Consider the following 22149-nt stretch of genomic DNA (forward strand, 5'->3'; position numbering starts at 1 on the left):
GAAAAAAGAGAGAGGGAGAGAAAAAGAAAGGACGAGACAGAGAAAAAATAAAGAGAAAGAAAAAAAGAGAGAAAGAGATAGAAAAAAATAGAGAAAGAGGAGCAAAAAGAGAAAGAAAAATAGAGAAAAAAGGGAGAGATAGAGAGCACGTGAGAAAGAGAGCACACGAGAAAAGAGCGAGAGCGAAGGAGAGAGACTGAAGGGGAAAGGGGAAGTGGGGGGGGGGGAAAAGAGAGATGGAGAAGAGGGGAGATTTCCTTTATTGACATAAAGATGAAAATTTTACTGACTTGTGAAATGTAATCAACCTGAGGAATAATTATCCAAAGCCTTCCTAACACACCACCAAACACTATGTTGGGCGAAGAGGCAGAAAACTAGCTACCAGGATACATGAACATCAACTAGTCAAAAAACGACATGTTCCTCTCTCACCAGTATCCTTGCATACAGATGAGGAAGGACATCATTTGGACTGGGTCAACACATCTATCCTAGGACAAGCCAAACAGAGACACGCACAAGAATTCCTCGAAGCATGGCATTCCAACTAGAACTCTATCAATAAACACATCAAGCGAGACGGAGAGAAAGAACAGGAAATGTCATTACCGCCCCAAAGAAACCCAAATATATAAATAGAAAGCAGATATCATCAGTGTTTTGCCCGGAGGCCCACAGAAGATGTTACCTAGTCGGGTGACGAAATGACTGGAAATGAACCTTCCAGCAGCAAGCAAACCTATATCCTAAACACAAGTTGTTGTTATTAATGGAGATTCCCTCTATTGACATAAAGATGAAAATTTTACTGACTTGTGAAGTGTAATCAACCTGAGGAATGATTATCCAAAGCCTTCCTAACACACTACCATCCTCAAGCTGCATAACCAAAATATCCCAAATGTCTTGGTATTGTAAAAACAAAGATCAGGAAATAGTCAGACCTTTCCAATTATGCCCGCAAAAATGAACATAGCAGTCTGCAAATAAACTTAACTAAATCAAAAAAACCTCTGTAGTTTGGGCCACTGATCTGCCGGCACCAACAAACTTTGCAACTGTAATCTATTTACAGATACATACCATAAATTGCCATTAAAAGTCATTGCTTATTCATCATGATGAACATTAGTATTTTGTTGAGCTTAAAATAATACAGTTTTAAAAATGCATTTCTTGAAAATTATATTTGCTATTTATTTTACACAGCCTAGACCTGAAAATTTAACTTGAGGTTGGTCAAGTTTAGACTCATAGCATCTAACCTTGGACCTTGGAAAATATGGTTATGAATATAGGATTTCAAAATGCAAAGTTCAATTTATCATAATGTTGCACATGTCATGTTATAACAATATAGGTGGAATTATTAAAACTAATATTCACAACTGTACATATTTTCTATTCTTCCAAAGAACCTTGCACAATACAACAGTAGCATGACTGGCTTGCTAGTGAAAATGTTATGAAGGTGTAAAATATTAGATAGCTATTTGTTTCTGGATGTTTCTACTATGTGTAATTTTGAATTCTGGATTTTAATTAAATGATTGATTTCTCAATTAACTAATAACAAAGTACATGCTAATTGTTTAAATGGTCATTTGATCTATACATCACTTATGAATAAATTGTGCCGATTTACAAAGTCTATTGATTTGGCCTGACAACGAATTATTCAACTCATGAACTGATTTGTAGTTTCACCAATTAAATTTTCACATAAAACTGTTCAAATAGGACATTTTAATACAGAAAATAAACTGATAAGATCGCTTGTCATGACTCAGTTCTCTATTCAATAAAACAGGTAATGACATTAATAATAATGTAATGTGCATTTTTTTCTATGAGATGACTAATAAGCTGAAATGTAAATGGTAACACTGGAACTAGAAAAAAATACCATTGATAATTTAACAGTAACCAAGGAAACTATGCATCCCTCTTGCTTAACAAGGTTTGTGTATGTAAAAGGGATTATTCTTTCTCAGAATTCTGACTAAAGTTCATGGACCTGAAATGTTAACTCAGTCTCTCTCCACAGACATTTCCAGACCTGCTGTGGTGCATTTCCAGCATTGTATTTGTGTTTTTATTTCAAATTTACCGCATCTATGGTACTTTGTTTTTGCTTTGTCAAAATTCCTAAGACTGGTAACAAATTTCTTGTAAAGTCTCTTACTTCAACAGTTTTACTTCACTGAACAGGATGCCCACTTCACTTTCACAAAGAAACAGAGGGAGACACGAAACAGAAACAAGCAAATTCAGAGCTTAAATCTTCTCTTTTGGCACAATGCCTTTGAAAAGATACAAAACATAACAAAATATTCTTATTCAATTCTTTTACATAACTGAAATACCAATTTTTATCTTTCACTCTAACATTTTGGATTAATTTCTAAATCTCTAAGTTAAGTTCTATTTAATAAAAAGATGGGACAGTTCCTCCTTAATGGTGACAAAAAAAATAATGTTCAGTGGCTGGGAAATCAAATTATCCCTTTGGTGATGATGTAGAAGTTGAACTATTGCTACCAGCAAAAAGCTAGAATACAATATCCCAATTTATTACTTAGTCAAAAAGAAAAGTGAAAACATTTTTTAAAATAAAATGAATTTCAGTTTTTACAAATTGGGATTCTTCAAGTTCTGACAAGAGAAGGTACCAGAGTGCATCCATCATTGTAAATTAACATGAAAGCCCACTGAATTATGCCTTAGAAGTTTATATCTTAAAGACCATAAGACATAGGAGCAGTAATTAGGCCATTCAGTCCATGGAGTCTGCTCTGCCATTCAATCATGACCGATAAGTTTCTCAATCCCATTCTCCCGCTTTCTACTCGCAACCCTTGATCCCCTTGACAATCAAGAATCTCTCTCTTGCTTTAAATATACCCAATGACCTGGCCTCCACAGCCTTCTATGGTAATGAATTCCATAAATTCACCAATCTCTGGCTGAAGAAGTTTCTCCTTATCTCCGTTTCAAAGGATGTTCCCTTTACTCTAAGGTTGTACCCTCAATCAGAGTCTGTCCTACTAATGGAAACATCTTCCGAATATCCACTCTGTCCAGGCATTCAGTATTCTGTAAGTTGCAACTAGATACCCCTGCATCCTTCTAAACTCCTTTGGGTACAGACCCAGAGTCCTCAAACATTTTTCAAATGTTAAGTTTTTTATTCCAGAAACCATTCTTGTGAACCTCTTCTGAACACGCTCCGGGGCCAGTACATCTTTCTTGAGGAATGGCGCCCAAAATTGCTCACAGTACTCTAAATGTGATCTGACCAGAGCTTTATGGAGCTTAAGAAGTACATCCCTGCAATTAAATTCTAGCCCTCTCAAAGTAAAATATACCAATATTGTATTTGCCTTCCTAACTACCAACTCAACCTGCAAGTTTACCTTAAGAGAAATTTGGACTAGAACTCCCAAGTCCCTGTGCACTTCAGATTTCTAAATTTCCTTCTCATGAAGAAAATAATCTGAGCCTCTATTCTTCCTACCAAAGTGCATAACCTGACACTTCCCCACATTGTATTCCATCTGTTACTTCTTTGCCCACTCTCCTAACCTGTCTAAATCTTTCTGTTAGCCTCCCCACCTCCTCAATACTGCCTGCTCCTCCAATTACCTTTGTATCATCTGCAAATATAGCCAGAATGCCCTCAATTCCCTCATCTAGATTGTTAATGTATAAAGTGAAAAGCTGTGGTCCCAATGCCAACCGTTGTGGAACACCACTAGTCACCGGCTGCCATCCTGAGAAAGACCCTTTTATCCCCACTGTCTGTTTTCTGGCAGTCAGCCAATCTTCTATTCTGCTATTATCTTGCCTCTAACATCGTGGGCCCTTATCTCACTCAACAGCCTCCTGTGCAGCACCTTGTCAAAGGCCTTATTGAAGTTCAGGTAGATAACATGCATTGGCTAGCCTTGGTCTCATCTGCTCGTTACCTCCTCAAAGAATTCTAACAGATTTGTCAGGCATGACCTCCCCTTCATGAAAGCATGCTGATTTTGCCCAAATTAACCATGCACTTCAAAGTATTCAGAAATCCCATCCTTTATTATACTCTACAAAATCTTACCAATGACCTAGGTCAGACTAATCAGTCTGCAATTTCCAGTTTTTCTGCCTGTTCCCTTCTTCAACAGCGAGGTTACATTAGCAATTTTCCAGTCCTCTGGGACTCTCCTTGACTCAAGTGATTCCTGAAAGATCACCACTAACGCCTCCAATATGTCTTCAGCTATTTCCTTCAGAATTCTGGGGTGTAGTCCATCTGGTCCAGGTGATTTATCCACCCTTCAACCTTTCATTTTTCTAACAACTTCTTTGTGATAGCCACCATACTCACTCTGCCCCCATACCCAACTCTCTTAATTTTTGGGATATTACTCATGGCTTCTACCGTGAAGACTGATGCTAAGCACTTATCCAGTTCCTCAGCCATTTCTTTGTTCTCCATTATTACATCTCCAGTGTGATTTTCCAGTGGTCCAATGTCCTCTTTTGCCCTTTATATAATCTAAAAATAACTCTTGCAATCTTCTTTTATATTACTGTCGAGCTTACCCTTCTATTTAATCTTCTCCCTCCTTATTTGTTTTCTCGTTACCCTCTGTTGGTCTTTGTAAGCTTCCCAATCCTCTAGCTTCCCACTACCCTTCGCCACATTATATGCTTTCTGTTTTGCTTTTATGTGGTCCCTGATTTCCCTCGTCCCTGATTTTCCTAGGGATGAACTTTTGCTGTGTCTCCTGAAGTACTCCCAGAAACTCCTATTATTGCTGTTCCACTGTCTTTCCTGCTAGGCTCCACTCCCAGTCAATTCTACCCAGCTCCTCCCTCATTCCTATACAGTTGCCTGAAAGACTGCTACATCTGATTCCATCATATCCCTCTGAAATTGCAGAGTCAGTTCTATCATATTATAGTCACTGCCTCCCAAGGGCTCCTTCACCTGAAGCTCCCTTATCAAGCCTGCCTCATTGACAACACTAAGTCCAGGACTGCTTGTTCCCTAGTGGGCTCCACCACAAGGTGTTCCAAAAAGCCATTGCATAAATATTACACAAATTCCTTTTCTTGCGATCCACCACCAAGCTGATTTTCCCAGTCCACCTGCATATTGAAATCCCCCATGATCACTGGAACCTTACTTTTCTAACACACCTTTTCTATCTCTTGGTCCAACTTGTGCCCCAAATCCTGACTATTGTTTTGAAGGCCTATACATAACTCAGTTACGTCTTTTTACCTATGCAGTTTCTCAACTCTACCCACACAGATTCCAGAAACATGAGGATTGCTGGAGATTAGAGTCAAGATTAGAGTGGTGCTGGAAAAGCACAGCAGGTCAGCCAGCATCTGAGGAGTTGGAAAATCAATGTTTCGGACAGGGGCCCTTCATCAGGAAAGGACCTGCCTCATTGATCGGCTCTGCTTTTCTAGCACCACTCTAATCCACACAGATTCTACATCATCTGAACCTACTTTGTTTCTTGCTATTGATTTAATTTCATTTCTTACTAATAAGGCAACCGCACCCCCTCTGCCCACCTGCTTATCTTTAATGTATACAATGTATATCCTTGGATATTTTGCTTCCAGTCCTTATCCCCTTGCAGCCACCTCTCTGTGGTGCCCACCCTGTCATACCTGTCTATTCAGATCTGTGCTGTACCTTATTTCATATACAGGTAGTTCTCCTATAACAGGTGTGTTTCTGTGCAACACTGTTATAAAAAAAAATCACAATAAAAATAATGGGGACGATGGGAGAAACAGAGTTGGGGCGAACCACCAAAGATTACAAAAATAAAAATAGTTAGCCTAACACAAATGACAGTACAGTCTAAGTAAATCTTTAAATCATATATTTTAATGAAATAATACAGTAAATTTAGCACTTCATACCAAATTCACTGACTACAGCACTGTAGCTTTCACAAAGCTCTCCACAGGAAGCGGGCAAGCTGACTGAACACATATTGCCGACGCCCAAGTCTAGCCCTCCTCAAGATTCTCCCCTAATTTGAAGTAAAGTTCCTTCTAAATGTAGACTGCAGTTCCGAATTTCAAACTAAGTTTCAAGGCTTGCAAAGCTGATTGCATTCGCATTTTAGCTGAATACACTGAATTTGTATTTTGCAGACAGAGAATTGTGAGGCTAAGTTTTGCTGTTCTGTTAAACGTCAGGGATGGAATCGTGTCACAGCGAACGGGAGTTCACTTTATTAAAAAGGTAGGCCATTCAGTCATCACATTACAGCCAAAACGCTTTTAATAAACACATATTATAGGAGAACTACCTGTACTGCGTGCATTCAGATACAACACCTTCACCATTCTCCCAGTGTCTGCGTGGGTTTCCTCCGGGTGCTCCGGTTTCCTCCCACAGTCCAAAGATGTGCAGGTCAGGTGAATTGGCCATGCTAAACTGTCCGTAGTGTTAGGTAAGGGGTAAATGTAGAGGTATGGGTGGTTTGCGCTTCGGCGGGTCGGTGTGGACTTGTTGGGCCGAAGGGCCTGTTTCCACACTGTAAAGTAATCTAATCTAAACCTTCAGTCCTGTATTAATCATCCCTCTTCTCATTGTCATTCGTTTATCCAGTGAGCCTGAATTCCTAAACCTTTCCAAACACACCGCCCTATTTTTTTGTGGAGATTTTAATAACCTCTCCAGAGTTCTCCTTTTCTTTGATTTTTTCATATGTTTCCATACAGTTGAAACTACCTCCACTGATGTTAACCTGCTGCTTTGTTTCTCACTGGCCATAAAATCAGATATCATCCTTGACTGACGCAAATGGAATCATGCATTCGTGATATTGACTGGCTGTTGGGTGGAAGGGATCATCTATAGTGGCATCAAGAAGAAATAATCTGATCATTGATGCTTAGTTTGGTTCACCAGGGCCATGCAACTTCGGACGAAGGAGTTCTAAACCACATTACAGCCTTGGTTAAACCTGAATAAAGCAAGGTTAACTCAAGGTAAGTGACTGCCTTTGACGTCAAGACATTGTTTGTTCAAATATGGTATGAAAAGCCCTAGCTAAACCAAATTGAATAGGGGGAGGGGGAGGGAGCTCTCCTATGACTGGAGCCACATAAAGAACCATAGAAGGCCAAGTGTGGAAGCAGGCGATTCAGCCCATCGAGTCCACACTGACCCTCTGGACAACAACCCACCTGGACCCAAGCCCATACTCTATCCCTATAACCCTGCATTTTCTGTGGTTAAACCAGCCTAGCGTGCACATCCCTGGACACTATGGGCAATTTAGCACGGCCAATCCAGCACATCCCTGGACACTATGGGCAATTTAGCACGGCCAATCCACCTAACCTGCACATTTTTGGACGGCTGGAGGGAACCGGAGCACCCGGAGGAAACCCAAGTGGACATGGGGAAAATGTGAAAACTCCACTCAGACTGTTGCTTCAGGCTGCAATCAAATCCAGATCCCTTACCCTAGCACAAAGGCAGATAACTCTGGTTGTTGAAAGTTAATCTCTCAACCCCAGAGCATTAGTGCAGGAGTTGCTCAGTATATTGTACTAAGCCCAAATTTCAATGACCTTCCCTCCTTCATAAGGTCAGAAGTGGAGATATTCACCATCTATTTCACACTGTTGAGCACTATTCAAGGCTCCCCAGATACTGAAGCTGTCCATGTCTGTATGCAGCAAAACTGGGAGAATATCCAGACTTGGGCCAGTAAGTAGCAAGTAACAGTCATAACAATCTCAATTTCCAATAAGAGACAATCTAACCGCTTCCCTATGACGATCAATGGCATCATCAATGTTGAAGCTCCTTCTATCAACCTTCTCCAAGTTATCATTAAACAGAAACTAAACTGGACCAGCCAGACAAATATTATGGCAACAAGAGCAAGGCAGAGGATGATAATTCTGCAGCAAGCAACTCATCTCCCATCTCCCCAGTGCATCCCCACCATCTACAAGATACAAGTCAAAAGTGTGATGAATTCCCCCCATTTGTCTAAACAGGTACAGCTCCAAAAATGCTAAATAAGCTTGACACATCAGAGGCAAAACATTCCACTTGATTTACACCCCATCCAGAACTTCCACTTTCACAATGATGCAAGGCTCCTTCCTTCTTTATCACCCAGAAGGGCAAGGACAACACCTGCAAGATCATCTCCATATAAATTCCGGACTTGGAAATATCCCTTCCTTGCAGTATTAGGTATCTGTACATTTCAAGAACAGCAGTGGATCAAGAACACAGTTCATTATCACTTTCTTTCGAGAAATTAGGAGTGGGCAAATAATGCTGACCCAGTCAGTGATGCCCACATTCCATGAACATGTTTGCAAAAATCTAAAATGTAGCTAAGTTCATTGCCTTGGAAAAGTTTTTAAGAAGTGAGTTGGATGACACTGTTCTTACAAAATTTCTTCCAGAAAGGAGAACAATGCAAAGGTAATAAAATTTAAAGCAGTAACTACTAGAAGTTTAAGATACAATTTTAAAATATCAGTTCACAGGGTAATGCATCCGTAGATAAGGGCAGCACTGTTTCTGTCACTGGCCCAAAGCATATTCATGCACTAACAGGTGATTCCTTTAGACGAAACCTAAAAGGGAGAATATGCTGGAGTCAAAGCCAAACCCAGATGACAATGAATTGATTTTGGAACAAAATGCATCAACTGTGTTGCATTTAAACATTGCAGATCTGCTAAATTCTGTCGTGTACAATAAATAATCGTGTTGTGATTTTGTTCTGGTGACACAGGGTTCACAAAACAATGGGGGATGAAAATGCTAATATATACATTGGTTCTTTAAATAACTGAAACAATTTTTATGGTTTAATGGTTGAATTGACTAAACATAAACTCACCAAATCAGGCATAGGTAGGAGGATTGAGTGACTCAGTAAATATGCATCTCATCTTTCAAACATCCAAACAATTCTCAGCTTCACAATTGAGCACAAATACTCAAATTTGTCATTTGGATGCTGGTTCCTGAAACTAATTATTTCAGCTTTGCAACTTACTCACAGGATTCCACTTTCAATGGTCAGGATTGCTTTGCACTGAGCAAATGATTCTTTGTTGACAAGTTCCAAGGTTACTTGCCTTAGAAACCACTCATGCTGCTCTGACTCACCCAAAATGATGAATTAATGGGCAAACAGAAGAAATATTATAGTCCTCGTGAATTGCAATTTAGGTGATTGACCAAATGAATTACTAAAACAAAATAACGTCGGGGATCAGGTTTTTGGTTTGTTAGCTGAGCTGGTGAGTTTCCTTTCAGACATTTTGTCACCATGCTAGGTAACATCATCAGTGAGCCTCCGGTGAAGCATTGGTGTTCTGTCTCGCCTGCTATTTGTGTGCCTTGATTTGTTGTGGTTTGTTCTCTCATTTCCGGTTCGGTTTCTAAAAGGTTGATAAATGGGGTCCAAATTTATATGTTTGTTAATGGAGTTCCAATTTGAATGCCAGGCCTCTAGGAATTCCTGCATAGGTCGGTCTTTGCTTGGCTTGTCCCGGGATGGATGTATTATCTCTCTTTGCCTGTGTGTATGGATACCAGTCAAAAAATGTTAGAGGCAGTTGAGAAAGGCTGTCGAGGTGATGGAAAAGCAGCTCACCTCACGATTAATTAAAATACCTAGCTTTGAAAATACCTAGCTGCTTCAGCTTCAGACAGTGGCAAAATTAACGAAAGGAGCTTGAGAAAGGAAGCTTGTCAAAATTTAGTTTGGAGGAAAATTCTGCTCACAGAAGTGGATCTCAGACAATCTGGTGCAATGAACCAGAAACAGTGGACATGTTGAAAGAAGTGATGGCAAGGTAGAATTGTGTGTTGTCAGTGTGCTTGTGGAATCTGACCTTGTGCTTTTTGATGATGGTACAAAGAGGCTGCCTGTGGATGGAAATAGGAGCACGATAGATCCTTGCAAGACATCAGGACTATTTAGGTGGAGCAGAAAGAGAAGCCGATCCAGTTGATTCTCTGGCTATGACTGGATAGATAAGAATGGAGTGAGGCTGGACAGCTCCACCCAACTGGAGGTGTTGGAAAAGGACTGCCTATTTCCTTCTCTAAAATTATGACAACACTGCAGGTATTTTGTTTTAGGATAATTACAGTGGAAAATCTTGAGTCGTACCATTGGCTTGTCTTTCCCCAGAAAATAAAGTCAGCAATTCGTTGCAGACTTTTGCTGCAGTAGCTACTGTTTCAGGAGAATGTGATGAGGATCAGCAAAGAAATCGGTCATTAGTCATTAACTTTTTATGAACTAGAGCATGCCCACGGTCAATTTGTGACAAAACAGATATAATTTAGTCAGACATAGTGAGCAAATGGTTTCAATTGCCTGTATTTTTTGAAATTGTCTCCAACTGAAATAGAAACCAAATCCAAGTTCTGGTGTTTGCTGTTCAAAGAGTCTGCTTAACGGTACAAATCCCATCAATTGCTTGACTGTCCTCACATTAATCAATTATGCAATGACCAATGGTGACAACAAGTGTAAGCAAACGTTTTACAGCTTTACAAGTTGATCAGATTTTGTGCGAGATACTCTCACCTCTGTCCATGTAGTTTGGATGTTCAGTTGGAAACTTAAATAGCTTTGAGAAGATTTTTAACTTGCAATGTTTTCCACATCACCAACTTTATTAAATTAGCAATACTGTAAGATTTGGTTGACAATTAAAAGATTCCACATTCAAAATGTTATTACCTAAAAGCAAATGGAAAGCTATGACTACTTAAACTTCCTCTGCAATACCCAATAACATAACCAGTTAATTACTTTCTTGAAGACTGCAAGCCAAAGTTAAGCATGGTCAAAGGCATACTGCAAAACACAGAATCATCTTAGCAGATTGCCCAGTACTTAATTCAATTACAATTTCTCATATATCTGCATACAAGAAACCAATATCAATTTCCACTAATCTCTTCCTTTTTACATACCAAATGAAACTTTTACAAGCTGTTTTTATGTCTTATTTTGTTCTCTATTTCACCTTTTGTTCAATCTGAACCCATACAATCCTTAAGGCTTATTATTCATTTTTGCAAGGTTAAAGCCTCTTCTTTTAATTTAATACTATATTAAACACTGTTAGATCACTTAACCCATGGGGTTTGAATTTCCTAAGGGAATTTTATTTGTTGGAAATTACAACTTAGTTTCTTAAGCAATTGGCATTGCTTATCTGCCATCATACCTTTAATTAGCCAACACCTTTATACGATGCTTTGTTCAATTTATTTTCACACTCAATTAAATTACACTCAAAATCAACACAAAATTCTATCATACTCCAGTCACTCTTCTCCAGAAACTCCATTATAACAAGGTTCTTAATTAACTCTAACTCATTGCACAACATTAGAGCTAAAAATGGCCTGGTTCCTCAGGTGGATTTCTCAACATATTGACCAAGAATGCCATTAAAATATCTTTTCACTCCTCCACACGATAATTACAGATTTGGTCTGACCAGTTTAGACAAAGATTAAAGCACCCCATGACACTATTACCTTTGTTACATGTGCCTCTTTTCCTTATTTCCATGACACTACAATTACCGACTGGGAATCAATAGACTATAAAGTTGTTCCCACCAGTCTTTTCTTTCCCATGTTGTTTGTTATTACCAACTAATCTCACCCTCCATCTCGATACTATGAGGCAAGGTCCTTTTCCTTCGGTGTCTTTATCCCAGCCTTTACTGAGCTAACCACCAAACCTTACACAGTCTGGCCACAACAATGGTTGACCCTTGACTGTCATTTGAAATGCTTAGCAAGCCATTAAGATGGTGGGTGAAGTGTCAGTCAAATAGGCTACTTAACAGTGTCAAGCTTCTCAAGTATTGTTGAAGGTGGACTCATTCCATTCGACCATACTCCTGACTGCATCCTGCAGTTAAAGGACAGGGCTTTGGGAACTTTAGTGAGTTACTCAGTACAACAGATCACACCCTCTGACTTGCTCTTGGCGTCAGTATTTGCATGACTTGGCGAGTTTAGTTGTTGGTCAATGTTTACCCTCCCAAGATGTGTTGAAGGTGAAGCATTCAGTGACAGCAATGCCACTGAACATCAAAGGTAGTCCACACTCAGATACAACAGACCTGGCTAAGTGCACAGCACGTTTTCTTTTTGGCTCTAAAGTGCCGGTTAATGATCAACTCCAACAAGACAAAATTTACTGGCTCTCTCTAATGTTAAATTGTATTATTATTGTCGAGTGCTCCACTGACCAGAAATGTAACGAGATGAGCCATATAAAGAATGCAACAATAACAGCATGTCAAAAGGCCAGATATTGCCACCTCGACTTGCCACCATCAGAAGGCATGAATCAGGAATATGACAAAATATTTAGCATTTGCCTAGATAAAGGCAGCTCCTATAAACAAAGTTCGACACTATTCAGCACAAATCAGCCTGCTTGGCTACCATCACCCAACCCCTCAACTATTCACTCCCTCCATTCCCAGTGCACCATGACTGCTGTCTGCCATCAGTTCTACAAGATGCAACTCTTTAAGGCTGCTTTGACAGCACTTCAAAATCAGCGGCCAGCTAGAAAAAAAAAAGGACAGGAACATATTGGAGTACCATGAAAGCTAAGTTCCCTCAAAGTCATGCACCGTCCTGATGTGGAAATAATTTGCCATTCTCCCATTATCACTGGATCAAAATTGTGTAAATTCTTTACCTAATGGTATTTGCAGGTGCCCAATGCCACATGAACTACAGCAGTTGAATGTGTCTCAGTACTACGTTTCAAACTCAATTAAAAATAAAGAAGAAAATTATGGCACAGGAACAGGCCCATCGGCCTTCCAAGCCTGCACAGATCCAGATTCTCTATCTAAACCTGTCGCCTATTTTCTAAGGATGTGTTCCCTCTACTCCCTACTCTGTCATCTATCAGTCTATATGCATTTTAACTGACACTATCATGCCTGCCCCTACCACTTCTACTGACAAGGCATTCCAGGCACTCATCACCCTCTGGGTAAAGAATTTTCCACACATATATCTCCCTTAAACTTTTCCTCTCTCACCTTGAACCCATGACTCCTAGGAATTGAGTCCCCTCCTCTGGGGGAAAAAGCTTCTTGCAATCCACCCTGTGTATACCTCTCATGATTTTGTAGACCTCAATCAGGTCCCATCTCAATTTGTGTCTTTCTAATAAAAATAATCCTAATCTACTCAACCTCACTTGATAGCTAGCGCCCTCCGAAACGGGCGACATCTTGGTGAACCTCCTCTATACCCTCTCCAAAGCATCCACATCGTTTTGGTAATGTGGCAACCAGAACTATATGCAGTATTCCAAATGTGGCCGAACCAAAGTCCTGTTCAACTGTAACATGACCTACCAACTCTTATACTCAATACTCCATCTGATAAAGGAAAGCATGCCATATGCCTTCTTGACCATTCTATCAACCTGCGTTGCCACCTTCAGGGAACAATGGACCTGAACATCCAGATCTCTCTGCACATCAATTTTCCCCAGTGCTTTTCCATTTACCACATAATTGTGTCTTGAATTGGATCTTCCATAATGCATCACCTCTCATTTGCCCGGATTGAACTTCATTTGCCATTTCTCTGCCCAACTCTGCAACATATCTATATTCTGTTGCATTCTCTGACATTCCCCTTCACTATCTGCTTCTCCACCAATCTGCAAACTTGCTAATCAGACCACCTATACCTTCCTCCAGATCATTTGTGTATATCACAAACAAAAGTGGTCCCAACACCGATCCCTGTGGACCACCACTGGTCACAGTTCTCCATTTTGAGAAACTCCCTTTCACTATTACTCTGTCTCCTGCTACTCAGGCAGTTCTCTATCCATCTAGCTAGTACACCCACAATCCCATGTGACTACACTTTCTACATCAGCCTACCATGGGTCACTTTATCAAACACCTTATTGAAGTCCATGTATATGATATCGACAGCCCTTCCCTCACCAATCACCCATCAAAAAAGTCTATGAAGTCAGACATGACCTTCCCTGCACAAAACCATGCTGCTATCACTGATAAGTCAATTTTCTTCCAAATGTAAATAGATCCTATACCTCAGTATCATCTCCAGAAGCTTCCCTACCAGTGATGGCACGCTCACCGGTCTATAATTACCTGATCATCCCTGTTACCCTTCTTAAACAAGTGGGCAACATTAGCAATTCTCAAGTCCTTCGGGACCTCACCTGTGTTCAAGGATGCTGCAAAGATATTTGTTAAGGCCCAGCGATTTCTTCTCTCGCTTCCCTCATTAACCTGGAATAGAATGCATCTGGACCTGGGGACTTGCCCATCTTAATGGCTTTCAGAATACCCAACACTTCCTCCCTCCTGATGCCAACTTGACCTAGAGTAATCAAACATCTATCCCTAACCTTTTATCATGTCCCTCTCCTCGGTGAATACTGATGCAAAGTACTCATTAAGAATCTCACCCATTTTCTGACTCCGTGCATAACTTTCCTCCTTTGTCCTTGAGTGTGCCAACCCTTTTTCTCGTTACCCACTTGTTTCTTACATACGAATAAAAGGTTTTGGGGTTTTCCTTAACCCTGTTTACTAAAGATATTTCATGGTCCTTTTAGCCCTCTTAATTCCTCATTTCAGATTGGTCCAACTTTCCCAATATTCTTCCAAAGCTCCGCCTGTTTTCAGTCACTTAGACCTTACGTACGCTTGCTTTCTCCTCTTAGCTCGTCTCACAATTTCACCCGTCGTCCATGGTTCCCTAATCTTGCCATTTCTATCCCTCACTTTCACAAGGACATATCTATCCGGCACTCTAATCAACCTCTCTTTAAGGACTCCCACATATCAAATGTGGATTTACCTTCAAACAGCTGCTCCCAATCCACATTCCCCAGCTCCTGCCAAATTTTGCAATAGTTGGCCTTCCCCCAATTTAGCACTCTTCCTTTAGGACTACTTTGATCTTTGTCCATGAGTATTCTAAAACTTACAGAATTGTGATCACTATTCCAAAAGTAATCCCCTACTGAAACCACCTGGCTGGGCTCATTCCCCAACACTAGGTCCGGTCTGGCCCCATCCCGAGTTGGACTATTTACACACTGCTCTATAAAACCCTCCTGGATGCTCCTTATAAATTCTGCTCCATCTAGATCTCTAACACTAAGTGAATCCCAGTCAATGTTGGGAAAATGAAGATCTCCTATCACCACCACCCTGTTGCTCCTACATCTTTCCGTAATCTGCTTACATATTTGTACCTCTAACTCATGCTCACTGTTGGGAAACCTATAGTACAGCTCCAACATTGTTACCTCACCCCTCACTGCTCAGGTCCTCCATTGTGCCCTTCTTCAGCACAGCTGTGATATCGCCCTCTGACCAGTAATGCAACTCCTCCACCCCTTTTACCTCCCTCTCTATCCCACATGAAGCATCTACATCCTGGGATATTTAGTTGCCAATCATGCCCTTCTCTCAACCAAGTCTGAGTAATTAACATCATACTCCCAAGGTACTAATCCAAGCCCTAAGTTCATTTGCCCTACCTACTACACATCTCGCATGAAAACAAGTGCACCTCAGACCACTTTTCCCATTGCATACATCATCTGCTCTCTGCCTACTCATCCCCTAAGTCACGCTGACTTCATTGTCTAGTTCCTTACAGGCTTTCGTTACTACTTCCTTACTGTCCACTAACCTCCTCATTTGGTTCCTATCCCCCGTCACATGAGCAACAAATGTTTGCCTTACCACGCACATCCCTATTTCATAAACGAATAATAACATTGCCAAGCAAAACTGGATTACATTGTAGATCGCAGGCTGAAACTATCCATAAACAAAATAAACTGATGTATAAAAGATGGCACTTCTGAAATTAGTGGCACAAAATATATTTAAATACTAAAGTGATTTCATATTGCCCAATTTGTAATACTGCCAAGTCTGTAATTAAAAAGGCTCATTTATATCAGAAAGAGGTAAAGGGCAAAGAAGAGAAATGAAAGACATATTTCATGACAAAAAGAGTAAAGGTATTCCAATTACTTCAACTTGGGTTCTCTTCCTTCACTTGTATACTGCCAACAGAGCAAGCCAATCAGATCTTGAACTCTGGCATTTGCCATTGTTATCACAGTCATTGGCTGCATCTTGTCTTGACTTGTTTGCATGGGGAGGTAGACATCAATATTTTTGGTTGCTGTGGTACCTATGTGGCCCTGTGGAACAGAAACAAAAAAAAATAAGCAATCTGAAACTGCAAAAACAATTTCTGGTTATTGATTAGAATTTGTAAATTCATGTACATTTGCAGAATACTACACAATATCATACTTTGGATATAAGTAACAGAATAACTGAATGATTATGGTGGTATTTGTTCCCTTAGCATCCCAAAATGGTATGTTACTTCAAATTTATCACAATGGCGTTATGAAGGTGCAGAGGTGTACTGTACCTTTAAGAGAGCTGAAAAACTAGCAAGGACTGACAAAGCACAGAGAGTCCTGAACAAGTAAAAATGTAACACTTGGTCAAAACAAATAGCTGCAGCTGAGTTGCCATGAAACTAAAACAAAAAATCAAATTCAGCCAATCAGTTTAACTTATGCCCCAAGATACCAAAATCCAATTAAATGTGAATTTAGTATTTTGAAAAATATAAAAACCAAAGCAACGATCCAATGTTTTGTAGTATAAAACCGGACATTTTGAACATTTAGAGGGAGAACTGCCAAGGACATCCACATATCGCGCCTGCGAGCTTACGAGCTCTCTGAAAGGTACCAGTCTATAAGAAGTTTGTGCAGTTGAACATCAAAACTGAGCTGGGGAAAATCTACAAAGGAGAATAGACAAAGCTGACTGTGTTTTGAAACATGATTTTTTTCTTCTTTGGAGATTCTATTCTGGACCTTTTTTTACTGGACTAGTACTGTCGAGTTGGGGGGGGCGGGTAAAAGATCAGTTGAAGAGAAAGGAATTGTGAATAGTTGTTGGTTTTAATATTCTCTGCTGGACTTAAAGAATAAAGTTGTTAATTTTTACTTCAAATAGTGATCTTTGGAATAGTTCTTTGCCTCTCGAATTTTAATAGACTATGGTGCAAGGTGCGCTTCTGTGTTTCGAGGTTAACCCTGTGTCGTAACAATGGTCTTTTTCCTGCACTGTAATTTTTTTTGAAACAATAATCAGATATGAGCATCGCTGGCTGGACCAGCATTCAATGCCCATCTTTAGTTGTCCTTTAGAAGTTGGTAGCGAGCTGCCTACTTAAACTGCTGCAGTTCATTTGATTCAGATAGACATAAAATGCTGTTAGAGAGGGAGTGACTGGAGTTTGATCCAATGACACCGAAGGAACAGCATGTGCTTCCAAATCAGGATAATGCCGTGGCCTGGAGGTAAGCTGGAGGTGGTGATCCCATGTATCTGTAGCCGCCTTCTTCCAGGTGTAAGTAGATGTGGGTTGGGAAGATGAGGTGCAAGAAGCCAGTGAATTGTTGCAGTGCATTTTACAGCTGGCACACACTGCTGCGACTGTGGACGTGGTGCGTACAAAGCACAAGTCTTCAGTATTATTATCGGAATACAGTCATGGTCCATAGCCTTTGCATTATCCAGCACTTCCAACTGTTTCTTCATGTCAATAAATCAATGAATTTTAAAAATAATTTTCTTGACCTATATAAACAGAGTTGCGCAGACAAAGAAAAAAATCCATTCTGAAGGGTCATTCTAAAGAAATGTTCACTCTGCTTTCTCTCCTCAGATGCTGCTAGATCTGCTGTGTTTCTCTACAAATGCCCATTTTTGTTTAAAATAAAACAGATTTGTCCATTGGTTCTTCACTGACCGCTGGCAGCAGCACCATTACTAACATGCCGCTAGAACCAAAAATAGAAGCAGCCAATGTTTTTTTACATGAATAACCAAACTGCACTACCTCAGGATCACATTTGAGTGCAGTTATCTATTTAATTTCGTCATCAACTAGGGAGATACTGCAGTAAAACATATATAAAGAGAGAGAGAAGGAAAGTCAATCAATGGCAAAGAGAACCTTTCTCACTAACTGAAAATACATTTTAATTGACTTCAGAGTGTAGATTTTCCAATCAGTGTTATTTTAATACAGGCAGGAACCCATTTAAAATAAATGCTCTGCTCTACAAAGCATGCACATGGAATTCTGCCAGCAATAAAATAATGTTGATCGGAAAATCTAGGTTCAGAAGTCACATTGCAAAGAAGTATTAAAAAGGGCATTCTAACCTCAAATTATAGATCTACATGTGAACAGTCTGCTCCTAACCGATTTAGCAATTCAAACCAATCAGACCTCTCAGTGTTAGAGGGTCAAGCTCACAGTACACAACGCTGCAATTCAGCAGGAAAGGATATATTTTACATTAGACTGCTTTTGTGTCCCATAAACCAATTCATCTCACCCCAACATTATACATAAGGTTTCAATGCTGGCACTCAAAGATTATGGTGGCAGTATCAGTTTACAAAAGTAATCACAAAGGCTCATATATAATCATATACCAATGGAGGTAATGGACCAGTTGTCTCTATGTTTGTTCTTTAGGAGTACCAACAAATTAATTCCACTCCTCTGTTCTGTCCCTACTGCCCTATAAATATTTGCCCTTCAGATATTGATCTGAATCTGTTCTGAACACTGCTGCTATTTAAGTAAAAAAATTCCTATAGAATTGTTTTCAACTTTTTCAAGTACATGCGCTTTGGAAAAAAAGTCACAATTACTTGGCATCTCTAATATTATCGTAATATGTTCAATAAAATCCGAAGTTTTAAATGAAAGGATGTCTTTACTCCACCAAAATATCTATATATTAGTGAACACATGCCACTATTGCCTCAGACGGCATATAACATCTCATAAGATTATTAATATTTTAAAATTAACCCTGGAGCAATCGACACATTCTTAAAAACACAAAAATCCACACCACAATTATTCTTGAAACCTTAATACTTCAGTGCAGTTCCACAAGGTAAATTTACTAGACCTAGATCTTTCTGTATGACGGATGGATCACATTCCATAATTCCTACTCGAGCCAATTCAATGAGCTAATTCCAGTTATGTTGAAAGTTACTGATAAGTCTATTTTTGGAAGTTAATACATACCAGGTGAATACCTAATAAAAGCAAAATACCATGGGTGAGAAATCTGAAATAAAATAGAAGAATGCTGGAGAAATGCCTGCCTGGCAGCATCAGTGGAGGGAGAAACAGAGTTAATATTTTGAGTCAGATATGTCTTTTCCTCTGAAGATTATTGTGAGTGTTGCATTTGAAAATTGCACCTGATGAGACCGTTCAACTGTGAGCCCTTTATGTCAATACAGAGATAATTACCAAGTCGATTAGTCTGGGTTGAACTCTGATCTACTTTCCACAGGTCCACAGAATCATCGCACCAAAATGATATCAATTTCAAGAAATTTAGTTCTGATGAAGGATGACTGAGCCTGAAACATTACCTCTGATTTCTCTCTGTAAATACTGCCAGACCTGCTGAGTTTTACCAGCAATTTCTGTTTTTGTTTCAATAACTTTAAACGTTTTCAAAAGAACATTTTAAAAATGTAAAACACTGGTCATATCATCAATATTAATTAATACAAAAATAACCTTGCTCCTTTTACCAGTCAACAAATTGCTAAAATCTGCCCCATATTTTTATTCAAATGCTATACTTCTTGAGCTGATAAAATACACACTTTCACATGGACTGAGGAAAGTAATTGCAAAATAACATGATCTGAATAACATTACAAACAAATTATTGCAAAAGGATTAATTTCAAGTTACCATCATTTACCAAATGCAAAAAACAGCCTTGTTCCTGAACACGGCATCCTCTATTAAACCAAGCTAATAAAGGTGAAAGGAACAGTCGTATATAGTAAGTTAGTCATTCAAAAAATGAGCAATCACCACACTCGGTAGATAAAACCCCTGCATTGAGAAGATCTGGACCACATAAATAATTCACAGTTGCATGATCCATTCCATTAATGCCCTATTCCATACTGATAACACAATATCATCACCAAGTAATTCCAGTGGCATTCAGATGTAATTTTTAAGACTTCTATCTCTTTCAATCATTTTCCAGCAAAATCAATAAGCTTTAAATGTTAAAATAGGATTTTTATCACTGTAAGAATGAATTACACATTCTAAACTCTATTAATCCTTAGAGTACGGGGTGTCCCTCAAAGACTTAAATATCGATGTAAAGATTTAATCAAATACCATCGGAGAAACATATTCTTCAATCTACTATCATATGATGGATCACTAGATAAAGGTTGCAGTACAGTCATTAATACTCTTGTAAATTACTAAGAAGAACATAAAGTATTTCATAACATTCAATAGCTGAGAGCCATTCAAAATGACCATTAAAAAAGGCACCAAAATTTACATTTACGATGTAGTTGATTTTAAAATTGCAGTAGTTTCATTAAATAAATTCCCCTGAATGGACAGGAATCTCAATTTATTTTAAAACTCTAATTTACTTGTTTATAAGTAGGAAATATTCTTGCTTGGTGTAAGCATTTATGCTTTGAAAAATCTATTACATACTTCAAATAAAACATTCCAAACTATTTCTTTCCAGGAGCTTAAACCAAGAGCTTCAACCATTCTCGACATCAATTAACCACTGCTTCCTGATTTTTAAAATAAATCAAAACTACAATTGTTTGCTGATCTATAAATTAAAAAAAAGTGTTGAGTGCTGTATTGGCTTATTCTATTATTATTTAATGTATCAAATAAAAGCAGTAGATTTAATCACTGGGAAATATAGCTAATCTTATGGATGAAACTGAAGGACTGTTCGTGAAACAGTTGGACAGTTCACAAGAAGTAGACCAGTAACTCATTTATGGAGATAAAGGTTACTTACAATTTTATCAACCTCTCCACTAATTTCAATATTTAGCTGTCATCCAGTTGTGCCCACGCAATCACCTGCAAACGTTTCTCCTCCAGCTCCACATTAATTTGCATCACACAATGATCCTTCATCCTATTTCTTATCTACACTCTGCCTGTTGACTACATGATCTGAAACACAGTATCAGTTTCCATATATAGACTTACATTACCCAGCCTGATCTCACCACCACCTCTTTTGATCCTTCCCCTTGTGAAGTTGATTGTTTATATCCAGGACAGGATAAACACACAATTTATTCCAACTAAATATTGGAAGGACTAAAAACATTGTCACCTCACCCATCTTTGTAGCAAGTGTATCAGGCTGAACCAAACTGCTAACACCCCTAGTATCAATTTGATCTAAAGACTGCTTCTAACCAATTAATTGTCTTGCCTGCTCTTATATGTATAATCTCTTCTTGTCCAGATAGAGCAAAACCACTCAGTTTCAGCTCCTCTGGAATTTGCTTGTAAATTTGTTCCTCTTGAACTTTCCCGAGCTACCTTGAACTAGCTGGTGTTCTATAAAATATGTAAAAGTTTTATGGTATCTCTATTGTTTTTTGGCTGAAATCAGACAAATTATTTTCTTGATCTCTCTGGGACATAGTCTCACTGAAGCATTGTAAGCATTCCTAAAACATTTCCACCATATTTCTTACTTTCCTTAATACCTTATGCCATGGCTTATTGTTACTCCTGCCAGGAGGTCTGATATCATGGTATACCTCACTTGTCTGTCTTGCACCATTCACACACATCCACTTTAGCCCATTTGCAATAACTCCGACAGCTGTTATCCAATTATGCCTCGGTTGACTTCTCTTTCTGCTACCCTACACTTGCCTTCTAGAACAGCTCTCTGGAGCTTTTCAACACTGAATATTTAATTCCCGGTATTGCCCCTTCTGACCCTGTTTCAATTACATTCTAATTTGGGAAGTTCTGTCAATCATTGGAACTACAACAATAGCAATTTAAAAGGAACTAAATAAAGGTGGATACAGAAAAAATAAAAGCTGTGCGTGACTGTAAAATACACAGCTGGCAGAAGGGTAGCCTTATGAATGTGTGTTTCGGTTATG

General features: G+C 39.1%; 1 protein-coding gene across 8 annotated transcripts in view; it reads right to left on the reverse strand.

Annotated features, from left to right (window-relative positions):
* The window catches only part of mapkap1 (MAPK associated protein 1), a 331621-nt gene that overhangs the window by 194573 nt on the left and 114899 nt on the right, over positions 1–22149 (reverse strand). For all 8 annotated transcript variants that reach the window (XM_043720206.1, XM_043720203.1, XM_043720205.1 and 5 more), the window contains one exon: positions 16120–16292. In XM_043720206.1, coding sequence (XP_043576141.1) covers positions 16120–16292 — 173 coding nt within the window. The remainder of the gene's footprint in view (positions 1–16119; positions 16293–22149) is intronic.

This window comes from Chiloscyllium plagiosum, chromosome 30 (genome assembly GCF_004010195.1).
Source record: "Chiloscyllium plagiosum isolate BGI_BamShark_2017 chromosome 30, ASM401019v2, whole genome shotgun sequence".
NCBI lineage: Eukaryota > Metazoa > Chordata > Chondrichthyes > Orectolobiformes > Hemiscylliidae > Chiloscyllium > Chiloscyllium plagiosum.